Raw genomic sequence first — 24681 nt, 5'->3', positions numbered from 1 at the left:
TTCTCCGGGAAGTTCCTGGAGGAGGAGGAGGAGGAGGAGGAGGAGGAGGAGGAGGAGGAGGAGGCAAAGGAGGACAAAGAGATCAAATTATCGAACTTATCAAAAGGACGGGGACTTTCGGAACAAACAATTTCCTGGCGAGAGATTCTTGGAGATTCATCGGACAAGCTGCAATTACTATTACTACTATTACTGCTATTACTATTACTACTACTACTAACAATCAACAAAGCATTCTTCATCTCTCTGTTCCCTTTCTTCCGACTCTCCTTCACCCCTACGGGATAGGGGGGGGGGAATCTTTAGGCAGTGGAAGGGAGGGGGATGGGGCCGCTTGAGCAGCCTAACTTCTGCTAACTCGTTCGGTGTACAGCATTAAATCAAAGCTGTTAATGAAGTTCCTTCTTTGACTTACGCTTCCTAGGGTTAAAGGAGAGAGCCGGCCGGGGAGGGGGTTTGGCAAGGGGAGGGTATGGGGCCTAACGACATCCATACCACCTGAGTTTTCGGACAAGATTCTGAGGAGAAGACAGGGACCTGGAAAGTCTCCCAATTAACTCGTCTCATTCAGCTCACGTTTGATACGCGTTTCATACGTACCTAAGCACTTGCTTGGAACGACAGTTAAGGGTGAAATGCTTGATACTAATAGTAATAAATGTGGTATCATCAGTTACCTAGTTGGAAATATCCATTGGAAATTACTATATCATGATCAAGAGAAAATAAAAAATGAGTAGAAGTGTAACCAAGTTGATGATAGAATAATGATTTACTACAGAATGATCCTAATTTTTTTCTAAAGATATAGTTATGATGAGAAGAGAATGCTAGCATAGATTTTAATCTAAAAACAGAAGTAAATTTTAAAGGCAGACTTAATTTTATTATTTAGTTTTACTTTTAGTCGAGGTTAACCTGGAACTTGATTTGAAAAGGATAACAATAGATTAAATAATAACCATAATAATAATAATTGATAATAATATGGACTTTAACCAATAATCTGTGCAGATATACCTTTAACATAAAAAATGGTAATGTAAAAGTCCCATACCCTACTCCCTATGTAACTACAATAACTAACGAGCACCATACATATTTGATAAAATAATCTTTCACGGGAAAATGATTTTGTAACAAATATTAATCTCACTGCGAACAACATTCTTTAATGTTGAATTTTCTTAACCTACATTTAACAAATAAACAGTCATATAAACTGTTCTAGACTTCATTATAAGACGTGGAATTATCAACCATATATACCTGATTCTTTAAGATTGTATAGCGAAATAATTAAGTATGTACAACGAAATAATTTATGGTTCCATTCTTGTAGTAATATCAATTTTGAAACGGCTCCTTATCAGGATGTTAAGTCTCTAGTAAAGTGGTTACCAGCCACTTTTTGGCCCATGCACCCTTTCACTATATGTCAGGATGTCATCCCCCGCCCCCCAACCCTTTCCGAAATTGTCTGCCTCGAAAGGTGCTTTCTAAATAATATGCAACAAAATACTAACACAAGCACGCAAGCTAGCGGAGAGAAAGTTGAGCGTGACCTCTCAGTAGTGCGGACCGATGCACACTGCGTTGTGTGTGGTCCTGGAGCCAGTTTGAGCCTGCCAATCTGTGGTCACAATTCCCCCTGAAACTCTGAAATTCCCCTGGTTGAGAGCCACTGCTCTAGAAGAACATTTACCTGCCCTCGACAATTCAGTTAATTAAACAGAGAGAGAGAGAGAGAGAGAGAGAGAGAGAGAGAGAGAGAGAGAGAGAGAGAGAGAATTAAGTGAATTTAACGAATGTACTTCTACAGTGGCCGCAAACCCAAGACGATGTATTTCAACTAAACTGTTGATGCTAAGATTGACGAAAATTGTCTACAAGAGAAAAGACACGGATACTATATTAGCTGCTGGCCATGCGGTCATTCCAAAACACACAATTTTTTAAAAAGTATTGCAATATTTTTTTTATTTCATATATACTGTATATGTATATATATAATATACACATATATATGTATATGTATAATATATATATATATATATATATATATATATATATATAATATATATATAGGTTTTAAAAGGTGATTCTTACACATCTCAGGTTTTTCGATTTTCTTATCAGAAAAATAAAACACGCACCGCAAAATTTTAGCTCTTTCCACAGACTCGAATTTTGAGTTTTAACAGATTTTGCCACAGTTTAAATGTGATTCATCTATTAACCTTTAAGTCACAAAATGTGCAGATACTTAAACTGAAAACAATACATATCACTGACGAAGGCTAGAGAACACAGTTAAAGAGTTAGTATTAGGCCTATGGGTCACCCCCATTGAAACTCTCTAATCTGCAACCGGTTACCTTCAAGTTCCATCTTTCGATTTCCGTCAAATTACAAAACGTTATTCAAAACAGATTCGGAAGTTTTTATGATAAATAAATAACAGATAATTCCACAGAGCTTCTTGGATTCGTCGTTACGTCCAACTTTCGTTGGATGATTCCAAGATTTTATGAACCAGTTAATATTTGACAGTTCAAATCACAAAGAACTTTCTTACGATGATTCGAAGACTTTATGAACCAGTTAATATTTTAAGGTTAAAATCACAATAAACTTTCGTATGATGATTACAAGGCTTTACGAACCAGTTAATATTTAACAGTTTAAATCACAATGAACTTTCGTATGATGATTCGAAGACTTTATGAACAATTTAAGATTTGGCAGTTCAAATCACAATGAACCAGTTAATATTTGACAGTTCAAATCACAATAAACTTTCGGATAATGACTCCAAGACTTTAAAACCAGTTAGTATTTGACAGTTCAAATGACAATAAACAGACTAAATCAACTTTACGCACAGAATTTGGGGAGAGAGCTAACCTGTGGACAGAATCAGACAAATGAACGAAAGGAGGCGGATCAAACCACATTCTAATTTACAAAAAAAAAAAAAAAAAAAAAAAAAAAAAAAAAAAAAAAAAAAAAAAAAAAAAAAAAAAAAAAAAAAACATTTTTGCACCCTATCCCACGGAGGTCTGCTCTGGAGCCTCCGTGTTCCCCTTGCGACCGGTAAATGGGATCATTTGTTTGTGCGCAGCAGAAATAAGTGAGAGATTGCATTCTTGCATAACTGACGTGCAAGTAATTGGTTTGCTGTTCTGGAACTGCTCTTGCTTGAATGCACTTCAGGTTTGCCATACACGTTCTGACTGTTAGCTGGACAACTCTGTTTCAAATGCATATATATAATATATATATATATATATATATATATATATATATATATATATATATATATATATATATATATATATTTTTTTTTTTTTTTTTTTTTATCTTACATCCAGTTACTCAACACGTTTGCAAATTGGTGCCACAAAAAAATTATATTTCACAGTCGAAGAGATTTTTTAATAGTTACTTCGTACTGTAACTAGATTTCAGAGATTAAGAATGAACCTGCATGGGAAAATAAATACTAATGGATTTTCAAATCCTCGTAAATGCTTTATAATTACGGTAAGTTTCATTCAGCAGTTGAGTTCTAAAGAATAATTAATGTCGGATTTTCGCCGTGACTCGCGGGCACTTCCTTAGGAGTGACCTTGAACATAAATTGCAAAGGAAATTCTCTCGCCATGGAAAAATGGAACTAATCTATTCAGCTGTGGGTGATGGATGTTGCAGGTCGGTAGTAATTACGTGCAAAGTGCTGGGAATTTACATACATAAACTTTCCTAAGATTCTCGGTCAGTGGAACCTCAAGTAATGCCTTCAGTGCATCGCATGAGGTGTTCTGACGGCAACAAACCCCTACTGGGGCGAAGAATTGCAGACATGTGCGTGTCTCAAAAGGAACGTGTCGAGTAGCCCTTGCAGAAAATGGAAAGAATAAGTGCCTAATAACAAGGAAAGAGAAAATAAACTTGGAAGAATGAAATTAGTCATTGGTGGCACCGGAGTTAGGTGTAAATTTGAAAATTTATGAATAACCTCATATCATTAATCAAATTTTAACGAAGGTACACGCTGCTCACAACTATGATAAAAGCTATAAGGAAAAATGTGGATAAATTTGCGTGACATGAAAAAAAAGAAAAAAAAAGAGTATTGAAGAATTACGTAATGGTTCTAACTACCTAATAGGCCTACTTGGCAACACGAAGGATAAATACAAACATAACTATACGGTAGTAATTTCTATAACACAAGCAGACGTACACTAAAAATATAAAGTGATACTGAGTAAAATGTTTCAAGTCCCAAACCAATGTTCCCCCTTGCGAATGAGAACCTCCGTCGATAACGGTAAAAGGAGCTTAATAAAAACAAGTAAAAATTGCGCCGAAGTTTCTTCGGCGCAATCGAGTTTTCTGTACAGGCGCTACAGCGTATAATCAAGGCCACCGAAACAGATATATCTTTCGGTGGACTCGGTGTAACGCTGCATGAGCCGAGCCCACGAAAATTGAACCACGGCCCGGTGGTGGCCTATTCTATATCCGCTAGAGGGCTGCAATTTGGTACGTTTGATGATTGTAGGGTGGATGATCAACATACCAATTTGCAGCCCTCTAGCCTGAGTAGTTTTAAGATCTGAGTGTGGACAGAAAAAGCGCGAACTGAATAAAGTGCGGACGGACAGACAAAGCCGGCACAACAGTTTTCTTTTACAGAAAACTAAAAGCAGAGTGGCTTGTCTGTACAAGAGGAAAGCTGACGTGAGCTGGCAATGCAAGTTCTTGAAATACGGGACCTACAGGGTAGTAAAATCTGTCGCCTGTTGCGACTACTGTTCTTGACCGGGAGAAGGGAAGGATGGTTTGCAGTCTCACACCTTATGAAAATTAACTTTCAAAATTTTTGCTTCTACTGGGGCTTCCTTATTTAATGGGGGAACAGCTGTATTTGAACAAAAAAATGACTGTGATTAAAATACATACACACACACATATATATATAGTTATTATATATATATATTATATATATATATATATATATATATATATATATATATATATATATATATATATATATATTATATTTATTTATTTGTTTATTTATTTATTTATTTGTGTGCGTGCGTGTGTCTGCCCGCGCGAGCCCGCACAATCAGACGATACTTATGCAAAAGGAAATAAAAACATACAGGAAGCATTTCTAATATCAAGTGGAAAAACACGAGCACTGAAGACTGAAGTTCAAAACATCTTTTATCGGCTTACAATAATGGGTTCCAGTAAAACATTGCTCACACATTTCTATGTGATCTTTTACCTGCCACGCAACCCCTTTGAAGAACGGGACGCAGAAGTAACAAATATACAAAAGAGAGAGAGAGAGAGAGAGAGAGAGAGAGAGAGAGAGAGAGAGAGAGAGAGAAAAGTTAAGTATACCTTAGTTTAACCAGACCACTGAGCTGATTAGAGAGAAAAGTTAAGTATACCTTAGTTTAACCAGACAACTGAGCTGATTAGAGAGAGAGAAAGAGAGGTGGGGGTGGGAGTTTGGGTGCAAGATAAATTACAAGTATCAGAAATTGTTCCTCAAATTCTAAACTACAATATAACAAAAACACAGAACAATCCAGTACCAAAATGAGACGAAAATGAATTAGCTGGAATTACTCGAATTCAGTTTACCAATTTGAACTGTACCGTTTTTAAATTAGATTGGAAACCCACTTACCAGTGCGTGCCACTCATTAAAAAGTTAATTTTCTTTGCAATATATTTAAAACCTAACAAGAGAAAATTTCAATTTTAAATTTACATTAAGCTAAAAAAATTCCAGCTTTTAAAAATCAACTTTCAAGTATTTCCCAAGTATGGTAGCCTACTATCCAACATTTAAAAAACTATCTCTTTAAAAGGCAATCTTGAAAAATTATTTTCCAAAAATTTTCACGATATAGGACTCATACCTCAAATATTTTTCGCATTTCTTATGCCATTAATGATGACAAGACGCTTAAATTTGAAAGCTCAATCAGTGGTTCTTAACCAGGGGTGCTCGCTTCCCTAGGGGGTGCGAAGCCGGTTCCTAAGGGGTGCGAAATGCCTATGAATAATTAAAGCAAAATATATTTTTATATACGCATGTTATTTTTTCCTGCAAAAATATATACAATAATAATAATAATAATAATAATAATAATAATAATAATAATAATAATAATAAATTATTATTATTATTATTATTATTATTATTATTATTATTATTATTATTATTATCGCTACAGCAGTGCTCTGAGCTATAGATAAACCTACACCTAATTTGCTAATGAAGTGGCAATGTTATATATTTTTTTACTTCAGCAATTCAGGGGGTGCGAGAACTGACTGCTGATTTGAAAGGGGTGCATACATCGAAAAAGGTTAAGAACCACTGGCTTAATAATAACACCTTAGTCTAACATCAATGCCTAGAATACCGTAAAAATGCCGCATCAATTGATACAGCAGTTTAGAAGAAAAATCGTAAGGAGAATTTCCTTTCAAATCGAACGGACCATGATTAAGTAGAAGCTTTCGTTTGCCGAGGTCCAGTCCCGAGAAATTTATGGTGTCATGATTCTGAGAGGTTTCGGAGCGTTGATTTATGGCAACAATTCTCGTTTTCAAGTAGAATGTCCGCCGGCAGATACGGACGTGGGAAGATTATGGTCTCTTTTGCGGATCATTTCTCTTACCAGAATGACGACATGCACATATGGCTCATATATATATATATATATATATATATATATATATATATATATATATATATATATATATATATATATATATATATATATATAAATCATATAATCAAAGTCTGTACATACAATCACATTTATAATCATATAATCAAAGCTCAAATAGCTACAATCAAGCATTTGCATGTTTATTAACTCCTCCCAACTTTTCAAGAGCAATTTGCTGCAATGCAGTACAGTTGGCAAGGTCGTCGCTTTCAATGCCACGTATTCGATTCAATGATAACATGAGGCCCATAGCCACAAGTTTCACAGCTTTGCATAAAAATAGGCTTGCACAAAGATGTGACACCCCATCCCTTGCCACCTGAGCCCAATAATGTTCACAGTTTTGTGTCTAAGTTTCTTGTTGTTTTCAAAGTAATCTTCTTTCTCGGCAAACTGAAAAGAATTCTCTAGGTTAAGCCAATCCTAACTAATTGTCTTTTGTAATGTCACCAACTACAACTTATATAATTTATATATATATATATATATATATATATATATATATATATATAAATTTATATACATATATATATATTATATGGTCTACAGCAAACAACACAAAAACTAAGAATAAACGCTGGCGAGATTCCTAAAACATCCTTTTCAAAACGACCCAATTCCTAAAAAACCCCTTCCTACCGCCACGTCACACGATTTTCGCAGTCATTACCACATTCATTCCGACCGGGTCAAGTTGATTCCAACCCACATTCCCATCCCTGCACGGGAGTCTATCATAAGGAAGGTCCACTCATTTCCATTTCATTTCCCTCTGGAATCTCATACGCGAGATAAGGCGACCCTGTATGGCACATTCCCGCTATTCCTACGGAATCAGATTCCTATTCTTGGATTAACCGGATCCTGGGTCTTTTGCGGAGATGACTCCGACCCCTTGCTGGAAAGTCATTCCTATGCTTATGGGGTCGAGACGCCACTCTGCGGCTTCGTAAAACCGGGATATCCTTTACGAAATAAGGAATTTTGATTTTGCAATCAAAGTGCAGCTACCTTAGAAGGGTTGGAGTGTGTTTGGGAGAAAGGCCATTTTCACTGATACACACTTTCAGTGGTATTTTCACTGATACACACTTTCAGTGATGTTCCATTTTTTAACAGACAAAACAGGCTAAAACTCCATTCTTCTTTTGCAATCAAAGTACAGCTACCTAAAAAAGATAGGAGTGAGTTTTGGATTAAGGCCATTTTCACTGATGTACCATTTTTTTAACATACAACAGAATAAAACTCCATTTTTCTTTTGCAATCAAAGTACAGCTACCTTGAAAGAATAGGAGTGAGCTTTGTTTTGGTACCAAACATACAACAGACTACAACTCCATTTTTCTTTTGCAATCATTTTTAAAAGAATAGAGTGAGTTTTGGATTAAGGCCATTTTCACTGATATACCATTTTTTCACTGATGTACCATTTTTTTTAACAGATAAAACAAACTAAAACTCCAATGTTCTTTTGCAATCAAAGGTGCAGCTACCGTGAAAGGATAGGAGTGAGTTTTGGAGAAAGCCCACTTTCACTGATATACCATTTTTTTTAACAGACTAAAACTCCACTGCTGGGAAAAAGAAAAATCCACACCACTTGTGTTTAATAACCATTGATGTAAAACATCAACAAACTCCTTGCATTCAATGTTCCCCTCTTTTTGCTCACTATACTCTACTCCAAAGCCGCACTTTGCCGATCAACAGCTCTTTTTTTTTTTTTTTTTTTTTCGAGCCTTCAAAGTCAAAATTTGTATCCACTTGCCAATGCAACCTCCGAGGCACACTGTAAGCGCCACTGAATATTAGCCAATTATTATTTCCCCACTCTGGCAGTCAAACCTTCAAGTTTACCTTGCTCCAGGTTTCAAACTTTATTTAAGAACAGATCCAGTGAGATCTCGGAAATGGAAGTCTCTGAAATCCAGAGGTGCACACCAATCCTCTATAACTTCTACGCCTCACCATCACTTAAGAGCCACTACTATGCAAGAGCCGGTGGCAGCACGAGGCAGGCTTAAATTAAAATCTGTACCGACTGTTATGTGTCAGACAATCTCACCCTAATTCTTGTAGTTCAGTGAGAGTTCAGGCCTGTATTTCTAAAGTGAATACTTCCCTAAAATGGAAGACTGCAGTGTTCTGCAAAAATACAAAACTGAGAAAATTGGTATATACTGCAGTTTTCTCTTGCCTTACTACTGATTTTGGAGATACTGCAAATGGGACCCGCTAAACACTCGTGGAAAGCACCGAAGAATCATTCTGAAACTGCAGTAACTTGTGTATTATTGTCTCACGACCCCAATACGTGGCATATTCTTCTTCTTCTTTTAACGTGCTTGTTTTCCCATTTGCATGGGGTAAGCACGATGCCTTCTTTTGAAGGACTTTGATTTGGCTTTTGAGGTAGACTGTAGTCTCGATCGGCTGCCCTGCCCATAGGTGGCATATCTCAATTTCGAAAATTTTGCAGACACTGCAGTTTTCCATTTTAGGGCAAACCAAGCCTAAATGTAATTACGTCACCGAGCCTCGCCGGATTTAATTCCCTACGGCTAAAAGGTAATTCTCCTCTTTATTCTTCGGATTTTACTAGGCTTCAGTGGCCCTTCTCTTCATACACCTGAAAACTCAATTTGGAGTAATGTGATCTCGTAACCGCGGTCCCTTCAACTATTCCTTTCTCTCTCTCTCTCTCTCTCTCTCTCTCTCTCTCTCTCTCTCTCTCTCTCTCTCTCTCTCTCTCTCAATTCCATTTCGAAGACCTCCATTTTATCTACGGAGCCGTTCCCTTGCCTTTCCCTGTTTGCCAAGCCAGTTACGGTGTTTACCATAACAGAGACGTGAGGGGGAAAGGCGGTTTATTTTTCTCGCTCCGCTTCCCTTCAACGAATTCCCTCTCTTTTTTCTTCCCCCCCACCCCCCACTCCCCCGCCTCCCCTCGCGTTTGAAGGAAGGTAATACGCAATCGTAAAAATGTCAGTGGAAACATTCGGGCAAATGTTTTCTTTCGGGCACACTTACTTACTTACTTGGTTCGTGTTGTCTTGTGATGTTGTCGAGATCGAGACAAAAAAAAAAAAAAAAAAAAAAAAAAAAAAAAAAAACTTCTGTTTTATGTTCCAAGTATGTTTTGTGGTTTGTGTGGTAAAATCGCTTTGGTGGGAGTAAACAAAGTAGCCGTCTCTGTCGAGTTAGTCGCTCCATACTGAATGTTAACAAAGAACAAATACTGATTCCGCTTGGTAAATTTACTTAGGTTATATCAGACAGATTTTTTAGTATTAATATAATACTCACTAAATGCAATATTCGCCAGCACGAACAAGGCTGAAGAAAATGAAATGGTGACACTGTACTTATACTGTACAATGAAACCGGTTTTTAAAATCGGTAAAAAAAAAATTCTATAACTCTCAGTAACCGTGTGCCGTTTTAAATGAAAAAGCAATTGAAATAACGAGAAAAACTATAACTAATAAATTCTGCGTATGTTAATAAGCTGAAATATTTATCAACAATTTGCTGGTTCGCTGATATAGTGGTTAGTGTCGTGGAATGCCACTTAGATGTGGCCGGTTTGCGTCTCCCCCAGAGCGATGAAAAATCCCTGGCTCTGTATCATGATCAGTTACTGCTGCAGTGTGGCGTCTTCGGTGGGGGGGTTGAAACCAATATTCTTTGGAAGGTTGAATTTCAAGTCAATGACCCCTTTGGTGTGCTTGTTCCGTGTTAATAGGTTTCGTCTACTGAAATAATAATAATAATAATAATTTGAAAGCAAAATGGCAATATTGCAATAATCGTTTTCATGTATAGATTGTTGCGTTGCCAGAAGCACGATTATGGCTAACTTTAACCTTAAATCAAATAAAAAACTACTGAGGCTAGAGGACTGCAATTTGGTATGTTTGATGATTGGAGGGTGGATGATCAACATACCAATTTGCAGCCCTCCAGCCTCAGTAGTTTTTAAGATCTGAGGGCGGACGGACAGACAAAGCCTGCACAATAGTTTACTTTTTACAGAAAACTAAAAAGATTGGAACCTCTAACCTAATCAGACCTTTTCCAAAAAATTCAAAATCTTTAAGAAATGGGAAGAATTGTCAATATCACAGTCACCTCACAAAACATCAGCAAACACAATTACCCAAGATACCTTCTCGTTAGTGCCAAGCATACCCAAAACCCAAACACAGACTGCTGTATTAAGCTTAAATTACTCTGTGGAGATCAGCAACTCCGTGATTTCTTTTCCTACTAGCAGATAGAAAATTATATATCTATATATACACACACATACACACATATACAAACACACACACGAATATTATGCTTTTCCCCAGAAATAAAATATTATTACTTTTAAAAACGCATCCCCGTTCTCTGTCGCTGCAAACGGATGGGAGTATGGCACTCGATCACCAGCAATTAGTTATAGTATGTAATAACTAACATTTATCCAGTGGCAATGAAGTGGTTTTGGTCCACTGAATCATTGATCGTTCACAGTGTCATTTGGTTTCAATTAAGGACGAAGCTTTGACATTATTACGCATTTCATAGAAGTGATCAGTGATAATCATTTTTTTCCCAAGAGAGGGTTAGTACTTGAATACATACGTGAAAATTTCAATATTCATTCCAGTCCACCTTAATTGACAACCCCCCCCCCCTGCATATTTCATCGGTTTTTTAGTTTTCTGAAAAGAAAACTATTGTGCCGGTTTTGTCTGTCCGTCCGCACTTTTTCTGTCCGCCCTCAGATCTAAGAAACTACCGAGGCAAGAGGGCTGCAAATTGGTATGTTGATCATATACCCTCTAGTCATCAAACATACCATATTGCAGCCCTCTAGCCTTAGTAGTTTTTATTTTATTAAAGATTAAAGTTATCCATAATCGTGGGTCTGGCAACGATATAACCCAGGCCACCACCCGGCTGTGGTTAAAGATTCAAAGGCCGCGGTTCATACAGCATCATACCGAGACCACCAAAAGATATATCTATTTTCGGTGGCCTTGATTATACGACGTACAGAAAAGTCGATCGCGCCGAAGTTTCTTCGGCGCATTTTCCACTTGTTTTTCTTATCAAAGAAATTTTTATAAAAATTAAAAAACTGGTCCGGAGCCCTGAGAAGTAAGGTGCCTCCGAAGAATAAGATACCAATGATCTGCGAGAAGATTCCGGTTCAAGAACTAAGGATATCAGTAAAAATTTCCTACCGAAGTTTAAGCTATGAATTGAATTGAGCTGAATACAGAATTTAGCTCAATAGGCCAAGCGCTGGGACCAATGAGGTCATTCAGCGCTGAAACGGAAATTGACAGTAAACCTCCCAGATGCTCTGAGAATCAATTATTGTTGGGAGAGGGTTGAGGAAAATAAGATGGAAGAAAGAGAATATGAAAGGAGGTACAGTAAAAGGAACGAAAAGGGTTGCAGCTAGGGACCTCAGGAAGGCAAGCTGCAAAGAACCTTAAGTAATGCTTACAGTGCACCGCATGAGGTGCATTTACGGCACTAACCCCCTACCGGGTTTAAGCTATGAAACACTGGCCGACATAAAATCTACCGATATGGATGCTGGTCAAACAAGATCACTGTTAAGGAAGATAACTACCACTTAAGAGTCATTTTGTCGGAAGGACATGGCGACTTTGGGCGCTTACCACACCCAAAACCTAGGAACAATATATACAAGGGTTAAACAAAGGGATCTGAAGCTGTTTCTTTCAGATAACTTGAAAGATTGATACGGTGTCGAACATCACAGTGTCACGCATTTACCAGCCTTTCATTTAACACATAATCAAAGGAACCGATCGATAGGAATGAGTAAGGGCAAAGCTTTCACCACACGAAGTAATTAATAAAATTGACTGACAAAGTTAAAAAAACATCTATGAAAAAATTATTTGAATTCAGGTGTAACAAAATAGGAAAACTGTATCAAGGATTCCTATCCACGCCTAATTGTTTTAGTGTGTGTGTATATAAATTATTGGAAAAAACTTTTCACAGGACTTTGCTGTTGAGCCTGCAGATAAAAGGGGTAAAGACAATGTCCCATACTGCAATTCAATCAAGAAATGACAATGTCTGATGCTGCAGTTCAATGATGAAACGACAGTGCCTCATTCTGCAGTTCAATGATGAATGGACAGTATCTCATTCCGCAGTTCAATGATGAATGGACAGTGTCTCATTCTGCAGTTCAATGAAGGAAGAACTATGTCTCTTGAATTTCTTTTCCTCTTCGTGGGATGTATTGAGAAAGAATATTGCTCATATAAAATAATTAAACCCTGTAAGTGTATAAAAGCATTAATTTTAATAACTATACTCTACTACGATAAAGCGAAATAAATCAAGATGTTGTCCATGCAAACTTAAGAAATCCAGCAATGCCTCTTGCAAATCTCATGAATTTCAAGTACCGGTATGAAGTTAATATTAATGGGGAGAATTTTCATAAGCAGGGATTAAATGCTTATATATTTTATTTCCTTATGCCGCTAACTTAAGAATTCTCCAAGTACTTTGTCTCAGAAACTTTCCTTAAGAAAACTGTTACTTAAGAGCGTAAAAATGAATAAGTACTTAAGTTAATTATCTCCATTAGAAAGGATTTTCTGTTTCTCTCATAATACTTGCTTGGCTTTAAATATCACAATTAGTATTGCGTTAACTTATTAAATCAACCCTCTACACATTTAACAAGCAAGTATGGTATCATACATGCTGTCAATATATGCTTCCCAACGGCACAATATCCACACAAAGACCACTTCACATCTTCCATACGTAATCCTCTTTCACCCAATCAAACCTCCCCAGCCAGCGCAGATAAACGCCTACACAGATAAACAAACACACACACACACACAAAAAAGCCATTAGCTTATTTAGGATTACCCACAACCACCGCCCGGCCGAGCTGAAAGCGCCATTTGAACGTCTTTAAGTCCCTTTGGCTTCTTTCCCCGCATTCAGGGAGGGAGTTGTTTGAGAGACCGAGTTTTGTAATCTGTTTGCCGATCCTCATTTCGAATTCCGTCTGTGTGTGTGCAACCTGGGAGCAGCTTCAAACCGGCGGCAGGGGACTTCAGAGCCAGATGTACCTCGGGAGCTGGAGGGAAACATGACGCAACATCGCCAACAGAAGGTACTGCGTTCTGTTTGCGTTCGCTGTGTGGGTTCAAAGGCCTTGCTGTTATCTGCCTTAACTCTTGATTATAAACGTGTGTGCGTGTGTGTGTTTGGGCGTGTGTGGAGTAAGTAATGCAATAATGTTTGCTGCAGAAAGAGAGAAAAGCATGTGTGAAGTAAGTGATGCAATAATGTCTGCTGTGGACAGCGAGAAAATAATGTGTGAAGTAAGTAATGCAATAATGTCTGCTGTAGAAAGAGAGAAAATAATGTGTGAAGTAAGTAATGCAATATTGTCTATTGTATATATATATATATATATATATATATATATATATATATATATATATATACATATATATATATATATCTATATATATATATATATATATATATATATATATATATATATATTTATATATATATATATCTATATATATATATATATATATATATATATATATATATATATCTATCTATCTATCTATTTATATATATATATATATATATATATATATATATATATATATATATATATATATATATATATATATATATATATATATATACATATATGCACACACACACATACCCACTTGCATCTCCTGCTAATTAACTTCACTACATTTCTACAGAAGCAATCAAATCTACAAATTCACCGTCTCAACAGCCTGTGCTAAACAGCACAAATAAAAAAAAAAAAAAACGATCTTAGTCTCCGAACGTTGCCCGAAACCTGAGAGACCTCCAACTTACCTTGGAAGAATCGTAAGTCCAGGAGCCGAACTTCATGTTGCACTTCTGGTCATCGAAGGGATACCAAGTGATGTCTATCCGGCAGGTGGAGAGGAAGATGCCCGGGGGTATGTACGTGCACATGCCCGAACTCGTGACGACGACGTTGGTCGGGTACGTACTCGAAAAGCCCTCATCCGCACTGCAAGGGGAGAGAGAGAAAAAAAAGGTGTTATTGTGGTTTCTCCAAAGGTTGTTCAGGTGTGTCTTGTAAATAACGGGGATTTTTTCCTTGTAAATAACGAGGATTTTTTTCGTTGTAAATAACGGGGATTTCTTCGTAAATAACGGGGATTTTTTTCTTGGTAAACAACGGGGATTTTTTCCTTGTAAATAACGGAAATTTTTTCCTATGTCTTGTAAATAACGGGGATTTTTTCTTATGTCTTGTAAATAAAAGGATTTTTTCCTATGTCTTCTAAATAACGGCGATTTTTTTCCTATGTCTTGTAAATAATGGGAACTTTTCCTATGCCTTGCACATACCGGGGATTTTTTCCTATGTCTTGTAAATAACGGGGATTTTTTCCGTCTTATAAATAACGTTTTTTCCTACGGATTTTTTTTTCCTATGTCTTGTAAATAACGGTGATTTTTGTCTATGTCTTGTAAATAACGGTAATTTTTGTCTATGTCTTGTAAATAACGGGCATTTTTTCCAGTCTCTTAAATAAGTGATTTTTTCCTTGTAAATAACGGGGATTTTTTCCTTGTAAATAACGGGGATTTTTTCCTATCTTTTTGTAGGAGGACTTACTGAAGTTTCTTTAAACGTTGTTCAGGTATATTTTGCAGATTGGAGGGATTTTTTTCTATTTATTTACACACGGACTTACCGTCAAGATTGCGTTCAAAATGAAGAGATCTGTAATTTTAATTGCTTCAATTATTTCCCAGTGACTTATGGGATACAATTATCCACACAGATTACATTTCAGAAATGGAAAAATATAAAGGGTAAGTATGAGAAAAAATGAAATTATTATCCATATAGATTATATACAGATTATATATAAGAAAAACTAAAATTGCGAGTTGACAATAGACCCAGTTCCTACTTCAAAATTTCGAGGAACTTTTTGGTAACATATGTCCTTCATACCTTCCCATGTGATCTTGGCCATTCCAAGGCTACACCACCGAACAAAAATGAAATTCAAAAGGATAGAAATATCAACCAAAATATGAGAAAAGATCTGTCAGCAAGGGGATACAAAATTAAGATCGTATCAACATTCACAATGCCACGACAACTAACTTTCCCTAAGTGATTAATTAAAGCTGCTTTAAGGTAATGTTACACGATTACCTTGCCTAGGAAACTTACTGCTTTTTTCCTCCTTAAAAATACAGTAATTAAAATCGCAGGAAATGCCTCCTTCCAAGGCCTGCGCAGCGTCTGCATTAGGAGAATTAAAAATGTGCAGCCTGATGCTTTGTTCAGTCTCTGTCTCTCTCTCTCTCTCTCTCTCTCTCTCTCTCTCTCTCTCTTATTCAAGTCTCTAGACCTCAACAAATTTGAAAGCGTTGAGTAACTTGCAATTTTCCAAGTTTATATCGTATACGTCGCAATGGAAATAACAAAAATGGACAGTCATGTGGATCACAAAATTAATATTCGCATATTAATCAATTTTATAAAATTCAAAGTTTATGCAGGAGTGTCTTCAGTGCTTTTTCAACATCAGGTCGTTTCTCGTGATATTCTCTTCCAGATTGTGGCAGTGTCTCCCTTCTCCGGCGATTACAGAATCATTTCACTTCCTGGATTTCAAGAGGAAGGTCTGCTAAGACGAGAAAGCCTACTGCCACCAATGTCTCTCTATACCAACCAGCTACCATATTTGTATGGAGGGGTCATTATGATGGGCAAAAGGTTGCAGTTTATTGTAATACATTTTGTCCAGAAGAAAAATCCAAGTGAAAAATGCGCCGAATTTTCTTCGGCGCAATCGAGTTTTCTGTACAGCGTATAATGCTGTAAGAAACTATCAGCCACGGCCAAGGAAACTCTCAGCCGCGAACCACGCCACTTTCAGCCTCAGCCCGGTAGTGGTCTGGGTTGTTGGCATCTATAGCGGTGCCAGACGCACGATCATGATTAACTTTAACCTTAAATAATATAAAAACCACTGAGGCTAGAGGGCTGCAATTTGCTATGTTTGGTGATTGGAGGGTGGATGATCAACATACCAATTTGCAGCCCTCTAGCCTCAGCAGTTTTTAAGATCTGAGGGCGGATAGAAAAAGTGCGGATGGACAGACAAATAGCCATCTCTATAATAGTTTTCTTGTACAGAAAACTGAAATGGAGACAGAATTAAGTTTAAATGCTTGTCGACGTTCCGACAAAACACCAACCATTTTGAGGTGCTTATTAGAATTCATATAATCCTGCAGAAATGGACTAAGTTTCTGTGACTTGTCAGGAATAAAGAAATCTGTTCGTTCAATTTTAGGGAATTCTGTTAAAACGTAGCCAAACAAACATCTTTGCTAATGTAAAAAAAAAAAAATTTTATGGCAAAAATCGAAAATACCTCTGGCAATCATAAAACAAAATTCTAAATAACACACGAACAAAAGTTATTTTAACAACGGCAAGTCGATAAATGCACCCGAACGCTAAGGCTCTGATTCAACTAATTTTGACCAATTGTCATTCGTACATCCTGGCGGCCGGAGGGACTTTCAAACGAATGTACATTAATAGGTGCTGCGATTGACAACATGACACTTGTTTTCCGGCCCACCACTCAAACCAGGGACCTATTTGAAGGGGAAATATCACACACAGATATCTTTATACTTCATTTCTTCCAAAATGTCACGTACATGTAAATATATATATATATATATATATATATATATATATATATATATATATATATATATATATATTATATATATATATACTATGAGATATTTTCTGTTAAAACAGAATTCCGTCGAATATAACAGAATTCATAAAGACACCAAAATGTGGAAAATAAAGGCTATATTTCAGAGACCAAACTGCCTCTCTCCCTCAGGCAAATAGTGAATATATATATATATATATATATATATATATATATATATATATATATATATATATATATATATATACACACATGACTTGCCATATCGTTTCACCTTGCTGACCATTCTTTAAATATCAGGAACTAAAGCACAGAGTCCAACAAAACTTTCCTTAACAAATCATCGCAGCTGTAAGGGCGCTCAATCCTAAATGCGCATGCGTCCCTCTTGACGTAACCTTACGCAACAATTCGAGAAGTAGTAAAAGAATGAGCGACTTATACGGCTACGTGGGTTCCCATCCCCCCCCCCATACCCCCTTCAGGAGCTGGAGAACAGTTACATACATTATTTCTTCCCTAAGAATCTCCAGAAAAAAAAAATCCAGTAAATTACATACACTACTTCCATTCCATAATGCGTTTCATTGTTTGTCTGCCGTATTTTTTATTCTGTCCTCTGAGATCTGGCCTAAATATGGGCGCAGAGTTTTGTGTGTGAGAGAGAGAGAGAGAAAGGGAAGAATTTTTCTGTCAATATCAAGACGCAAAGCTAGCGCTCAATCCATTAATGAGCTCCACTACATCTAATCTAATATGCCAAGGACAGCTGAAAGAGCGTATCCCCTACAGGCCTATAACACTCAACAAAAATTAGATTTCCCATTTAGCCTACGAGAAATTACTTGCGCTCTCTCTCTCTCTCTCTCTCTCTCTCTCTCTCTCTCTCTCTCTCTCTCTCTCTCTCTCTCTCTCTCTCTAGTGTGGATATATGGGTGTATATAATTATTCAATATTATGCTGTTCCCCCGGTGAGGAATTGAATTGAATTGGATATAGAGTTTCGGCCAAAGGCCAAGCACTGGGAGCTATGAGGTCATTCAGCGCTGGAAAGGATGTTGAGAATAGGTAGCTTTGAAAGGTGTAACAGGAGGAAGACCTCGCAGTTGCACTGAAATAATTGTTAGGAGAAGGTGGATAGCAAGATGGAATAAAGATAATATGAATGGGGATACAGTAAAAGAAATGCAAAGGGTTGCAGCTAGGGGCCGAAGGGACACCGCAAAGAACCTTTAGTAATGCCTACAGTGCACCCCGTGAGGTGCACTGACGGCACCGTCCCCCCTACGGAGTGAGTCTATCGAAGTTGGTTGCAATTCTAGGCATCTCCAGAAAATATCTAAAAAAAAAAAGAAGCTAAAGATTGTTAGCTACTTGATTAAATAAATCTGCAAATCCCTGCTTTATTTCACCTTTCACCGCACCAAAAGCCTATTGCCAGTTCTTGTACCAACCTTTACGAATTCACAGAGCACATAGTATCAACCTTTCCAAATCGACTGACTACCCGCCCTTATTAAAGCACACGTCCATAGGAACCACCTCTGCCCTAAAATGGAAAACTGCAGTATCTGCAAAATTTTCGAAATTGAGATATGCCACCTATCGGGCTCATGAAACACTAATACACAAGTTACTGCAGCTTCAGAATGATTCTTCAATGCTCTCCAATAGTATTTAGGGGCTCCCATTTGCAGTATCTGCAAAATCAGTAGTAAGACAAGGGAAAACTGCAGTATCTACCATTTTTCTCAGTTTTGTATTTTTGCAGATACTGCGGTCTTCCATTTTAGTGCAGACCTGTCCCCATGCACTCTGATGTCAGGGCCACCTGAGGTCCTGGGGAAGGGTTGGTATCGAACATCCACTGAAGGGAGATATCCTTCTCACTTCGTCAGAGTCAGGAGATGAATGTAATCCTATTCACCTGCTAGAGTAAACAAGGCAATTGCCTCGATGGAGCGCAGTTATTCTAATGGTGCTTGGTTAAGGTGTCCACAGAGTTTGTAAGGAATCTGTGCTACTTAACGCAATGTCTTTTACAGGTGGAGTATTCAGTCTCGAGGCCAAACACACTTGTATTTTCGCAGTAAAACAGAAAGAACTAAACAGTAGGTATAATACAAAATTATCTAGACATGGAAATGAGCTTTTTTCAACGAGAGAGAATGAACGCTGACATACGAGAGAGAGAGAGAGAGAGAGAGAGAGAGAGAGAGAGAGAGAGAGAGAGAGAGAGAGAGAGAGAGAGAGAGATTAATAAAAAATCCCAATATTAAAAAGGCTATCAACGAGAGACAATGAACGACAATGAAGAGAGAGAGAGAGAGAGAGAGAGAGAGAGAGAGAGAGAGAGAGAGAGAGAATTAATAAAAAATCCCCAATATTAAAAAGGATATCAACGAGAGACAATGAACGTCGACATGAGAGAGAGAGAGAGAGAGAGAGAGAGAGAGAGAGAGAGAGAGAGAGAGAGAGAGAGAGATTAATAAAAAACCCCAAATTAAAAAGGAGAGAGAGAGAGAGAGAGAGAGAGAGAGAGAGAGAGAGAGAGAGAGAGAGAGAGAGAATATTAATAAAAAAATCCCTAAAATTAAAAAGGATATCATCATCATATCACATTAAAATCTAATTACCCAACAGCATTCGTTACGCTGAACCTCATTACACATTCCAGAAACGTCAGATATAAATCCTGTACATTCCACGTCTAAATAAAGTCTGTTCCAAAGCGAATTTAGTGACGTTTTTACTCAGTTCATTAGTAGCAACATCTTCCTCGGCTGAAAACGGAAGCTTATGACATAACAAATTTCCATTTTCCCATTCAAGGGGAAACTGTCTGTAGAGCTATGATACCATACTGGCCTTCAACATTTTCTCACGACTGTGAAAGGAAGGAAGCTACTCCGTTGCAGAGGAATGACTGTAACGAGGTTAATAACTGTAACAAGGTTACAGAGTCGCTCAAAAATAGTGTTCTCAGCCTCGTCCAGAAAGAGTAATATTAACTAAAAACTTTTGATGTTGCAGCCAAGTAACTCAGTTTATAGGACAACACAAAAACATTCTCTTTTGCCTTAATTAAACATCGGTTACACCCATTTCAAATCATCAGGACAAAGGCCAAGCGCTGGGACCTGTGAGGTCATACAGCGCTGAATATAATGCTGAATCAACTGTTATGAGAGGATGGAAAGTTAAAAAGGAGTAAAGAGAATATTAACGTAGGTACAGTAAAAGGAATGAAAGGGGTTGCAGCCACGGGTCGAAGGCACGCCGTAAAGGACCTTAAGTAATGCCTACAGTGCACCGTGTGAGGTATACACTGACGGCACTACCCTCCTAGGGGCTAATCACTAGGTGAATGGAACGAAAAAATATGTTCGACCCGTGATATACCTTAAGAAAACGAAGGCTATATCTCGTTTCAACATTCCACCATTAAGAATGACCTCGTGACTTCAAGGGGGCAGGAAGGAATATAGAATTTAGGCCAAAGGCCAGGCAATGGGACCTACGAGGTCAATCAGCTTTGAAACGGAAATCGAGGGTAAAAAGATTTTAAAGGTGTAACGGGAGGAAAACCTCGCAGTTGCACTTAAGTATACCTTAGTTTTACCAGACCACTGAGCTGATTAACAGCTCTCCTAGGGCTGGCCCGAAGGATTAGACTTATTTTACGTGGCTAAGAACCAACTGGTTACTTAGCAACGGGACCTACAGCTTATTGTGGAATCCGAACCACATTATAGCGAGAAATGAATGTCTATCACCAGAAATAAATTCCTCTAACTCTTCATCAGCCGGCCGGGGAATTGAACTCCGGCCCATCGAGTGACAGTCCGCAGCTCTACCGACTCACCCAACGAAGAGCTTTCGCAGTTGCACTATGAACAATAGTTAGGAGAGGGTGGAAATTAAGATGGAAGGAAGATAATGCGAACGGAGGTACAGTCAAAGAAATGAAAGGGGTTGCATGAGGCGCACTGTAGGCGTCACTTGAGTCAAGCATTGCAAGGACAGGACATGATTCTATCTGTCCCTCAGGTAACCAAGACACGGCCATGAGCGGACACTAATTCAATGACATATCTTTGGTTGAGCAATCTTGCGTAAAACGGATGATGATGACACGAGGACAGTCAGCTGAGCCCTGTGGGAAATTCCAGGACTTGACATCTCGTTTCCAGCAGGCGATTAGTCCCTGGAAGAAACATGTTCACAACTTTGAACCTGAATGCTTATTATCTTGCACTGTCCTCTTAATTAATACAATCTTGCAGAATATTCATGCCTGCTTTAACAAACTCTTTCTCGCAAAAGTTGAACATCCGCCGTAGGGGAGTAGTGTCGTAAGCGCACCTCATGCGGTGCACTGTAGGCGTTACTTAAGGTTCTTCGCAGCGTGCCTTCGGCCTCTAGCTGCAACCCCTTTCGTTCCTTTTACTGTACATCCATTCATATTCTCTTTGTTCCATCTTACTTTCCACCCTCTCCTAACAACTGATTCACAGTGCAACTGCTTTGAGGTTTTCCTCCTGTTACACCTTTCAAACCTCTTACTGTCAACTTCCGTTTCAGCGCTGAATGACCTCATAGGTCCCAGTGCCAGGCCTTTGGCCTAAATTCTATATTCACCTCAGGTCAACTCAACATTGAACCTGAATGCTTATCATCTTTGCATTACCCTCTCAATTAATATAATTTTGCAGAATATTCATGCCTGCTTTAACAAACTTTACCTCACAAGAGTTTTGAATAATTACATCTGGGACTAACGCATGAAAGGTCAAACATACAAACTACCAAGAATCATAAAAGAAGTATGGCGCCCCAAAAAAAAATACACAGCACAGAAAACCAAGGACCCCTCACGTGGGCGGCATTAATCTTTTAAAAAATAAAGGCCGGCTGCCTACTTTCCAGACACGGGGCTTCGGTCTTGCCCCTCCGTACCCATTAAGCGATAAAGCACTCGGCTTATGGAGTGAAAGTTTTTTATCGAAAGAATATATAAGGAATAATCCAGCATGGGGCACAGTATACTGGCAAGGGTTCTGTGGAGAGGTGGGGGTTGGGGGGGTGGGGTGAGATCTCTCTTCTATATGTTCTAAGAAGCCGCCAGTTCAGCCCGTTTTATCTGTTAAAAAAAATGTTCACTCAAAATTTCATTAATGAACAAACTTTCCGGGAATAGCTCGGGAACAATGTTAGTCATTCCGCAGATTGTTCAGGTTACGTAAGACCTCGCTCACTTAAGTAAAATGCGTTACTATCAAGAGACGTGCTTTGATCAAAACCTTGCGTCATTAAATAATGACTCATCAGGTTAGTTATTGCTGTGTTACGTATACACGCATGCGTACATAGGTGATACTTCACAGTTCGATATGTTTAATAGTCTTGCGACAAGAAGAGTTACAAAAGGAGTATAACAATATATGACCCTCTCTCCCTCTCTCTCTCTCTCTCTCTCTCTCTCTCTCTCTCTATGGAAACAGTGGCAGAATAAAAAAAAAAGTGAGGAAGGTACGCGAAAACCCTTTACAGATAAAAGTCTCGTTCAAAAACCAGACTTGAGGCTCATTAAGGGAAAACTCGCGAGAGTAAACACAGTTTGGTAGAAAGTTTTCACTCCCGGTCGAACGAAGAGATAAAGTATAAAACTTGCCGACAAGTATTCCTCAAAAGTAAGTTAACGCGCCGAAATTCCATCAGTGAGTTGGCCCCAACTCCGTCGGTTCTGGTCACAAGATTTACCACAACGCTTTTCAATGCGATGATAATTGGGAATGAAAGACCACTCCTGTTCTTTGTTTGTGTATATGCGCCAACTACTATGAGGGGAGGGGAAGGGGGGGGAAGATGGAGGAGGGGAGGGAGGGGGAAGATGGAGGGGAGGGGAGGGGAAGATGGAGGAGGAGGGGAAGGGGAGGGGGAAGATGGAGGGGAGGGGGGGGAAGATGGAGGGGAGGAGGGGAAGGGGAGGGGAAGATGGAGGAGGGGGGGGGAGATGGGAGGGGAGGGGAAGGGGGAAGGGGAAGGGAAAGGGAAAGGAAAGGGGAAGGAAGAGGGGGAAAGGGAAAGGGAAAGGGAAAGACAAAGGAAAAGGGGGGAAAGGGAGAAAGGAAAAGGGAAGGGGAAGGGAAGGGGGAAGGGGAGAGGAAAGGGGTAAGGGGAGGGGAAGGGATAGGGAAAGGGGTAGGGAGAGGGGAAGGGGAGAGGGAAAGGGTAAGGAGAGGGAAGGGATAGGGGAGGTAAGGAGAGGGGAGGGAGTGGCACACACACAGAAAGGCAGCCAAGGAAATTAATATAATAGATATATATATATATATATATATATATATATATATATATATATATATATATGTATATACATACATATATAATATATATATATATATATATATATATATATATATATATATAATACATATATATATATATATATATATATATATATATATATATATATATATATATATATATTATATATATATATTCATTTACGTATTGTGACAATCAACTAAATATCAGCATCCTTTTCGATACAGACATTTCACACGTAAGAAATTCTTTGCCTAACGCAATAAGGGCGTCCAGAATGTAGCTGATCTCCATCACAAATTGGAGACCAGATTGCTAATTCCTCCCAGGTAAACTGGAGTTTATTAGTATTGAATTATATCTATCTAACTATATATATATATATATATATATATATATATATATATATATATATATATATATATATAAATAAAAAATCAGAATAGAAGATAAGTTATGGACTTATATAATATTTAAAAAGCTTGCAATCCTGTTGCACGCAAACATAATAGATAACAAAACCATAGAAAAAGGCACACCATAAATAACAAGTCACTGGAGAGAGAGAGAGAGAGAGAGAGAGAGAGAGAGAGAGAGAGAGAGAGAGAGAGAGAGAGAGAATGTTAAGCTTACGTGAGCGTCTCTAGGCAGGGGCCTAATCTCTCCTATAAAGGAACTAATTATCCTTTGATCATAAATGGGGAACAGAACAAAGATAATAGCCATTTCGGAGAGAAGGAATTGTAAGAGAACTT

At 38.0% G+C, this 24681-nt stretch overlaps 1 protein-coding gene across 6 annotated transcripts in view; it reads right to left on the bottom strand.

The window, feature by feature from the left end:
* The window catches only part of nAChRalpha6 (nicotinic acetylcholine receptor alpha6), a 174032-nt gene that overhangs the window by 98598 nt on the left and 50753 nt on the right, over nt 1-24681 (bottom strand). For all 6 annotated transcript variants that reach the window (XM_067115058.1, XM_067115059.1, XM_067115062.1 and 3 more), the window contains exon 5: nt 14697-14877. In XM_067115058.1, coding sequence (XP_066971159.1) covers nt 14697-14877 — 181 coding nt within the window. The remainder of the gene's footprint in view (nt 1-14696; nt 14878-24681) is intronic.

Source organism: Macrobrachium rosenbergii, chromosome 13 (assembly GCF_040412425.1).
Source record: "Macrobrachium rosenbergii isolate ZJJX-2024 chromosome 13, ASM4041242v1, whole genome shotgun sequence".
NCBI lineage: Eukaryota > Metazoa > Arthropoda > Malacostraca > Decapoda > Palaemonidae > Macrobrachium > Macrobrachium rosenbergii.
The sequence above is the reverse complement of the archived record's forward strand: the minus strand, read 5'-3'. Positions and strand labels throughout refer to the sequence as shown.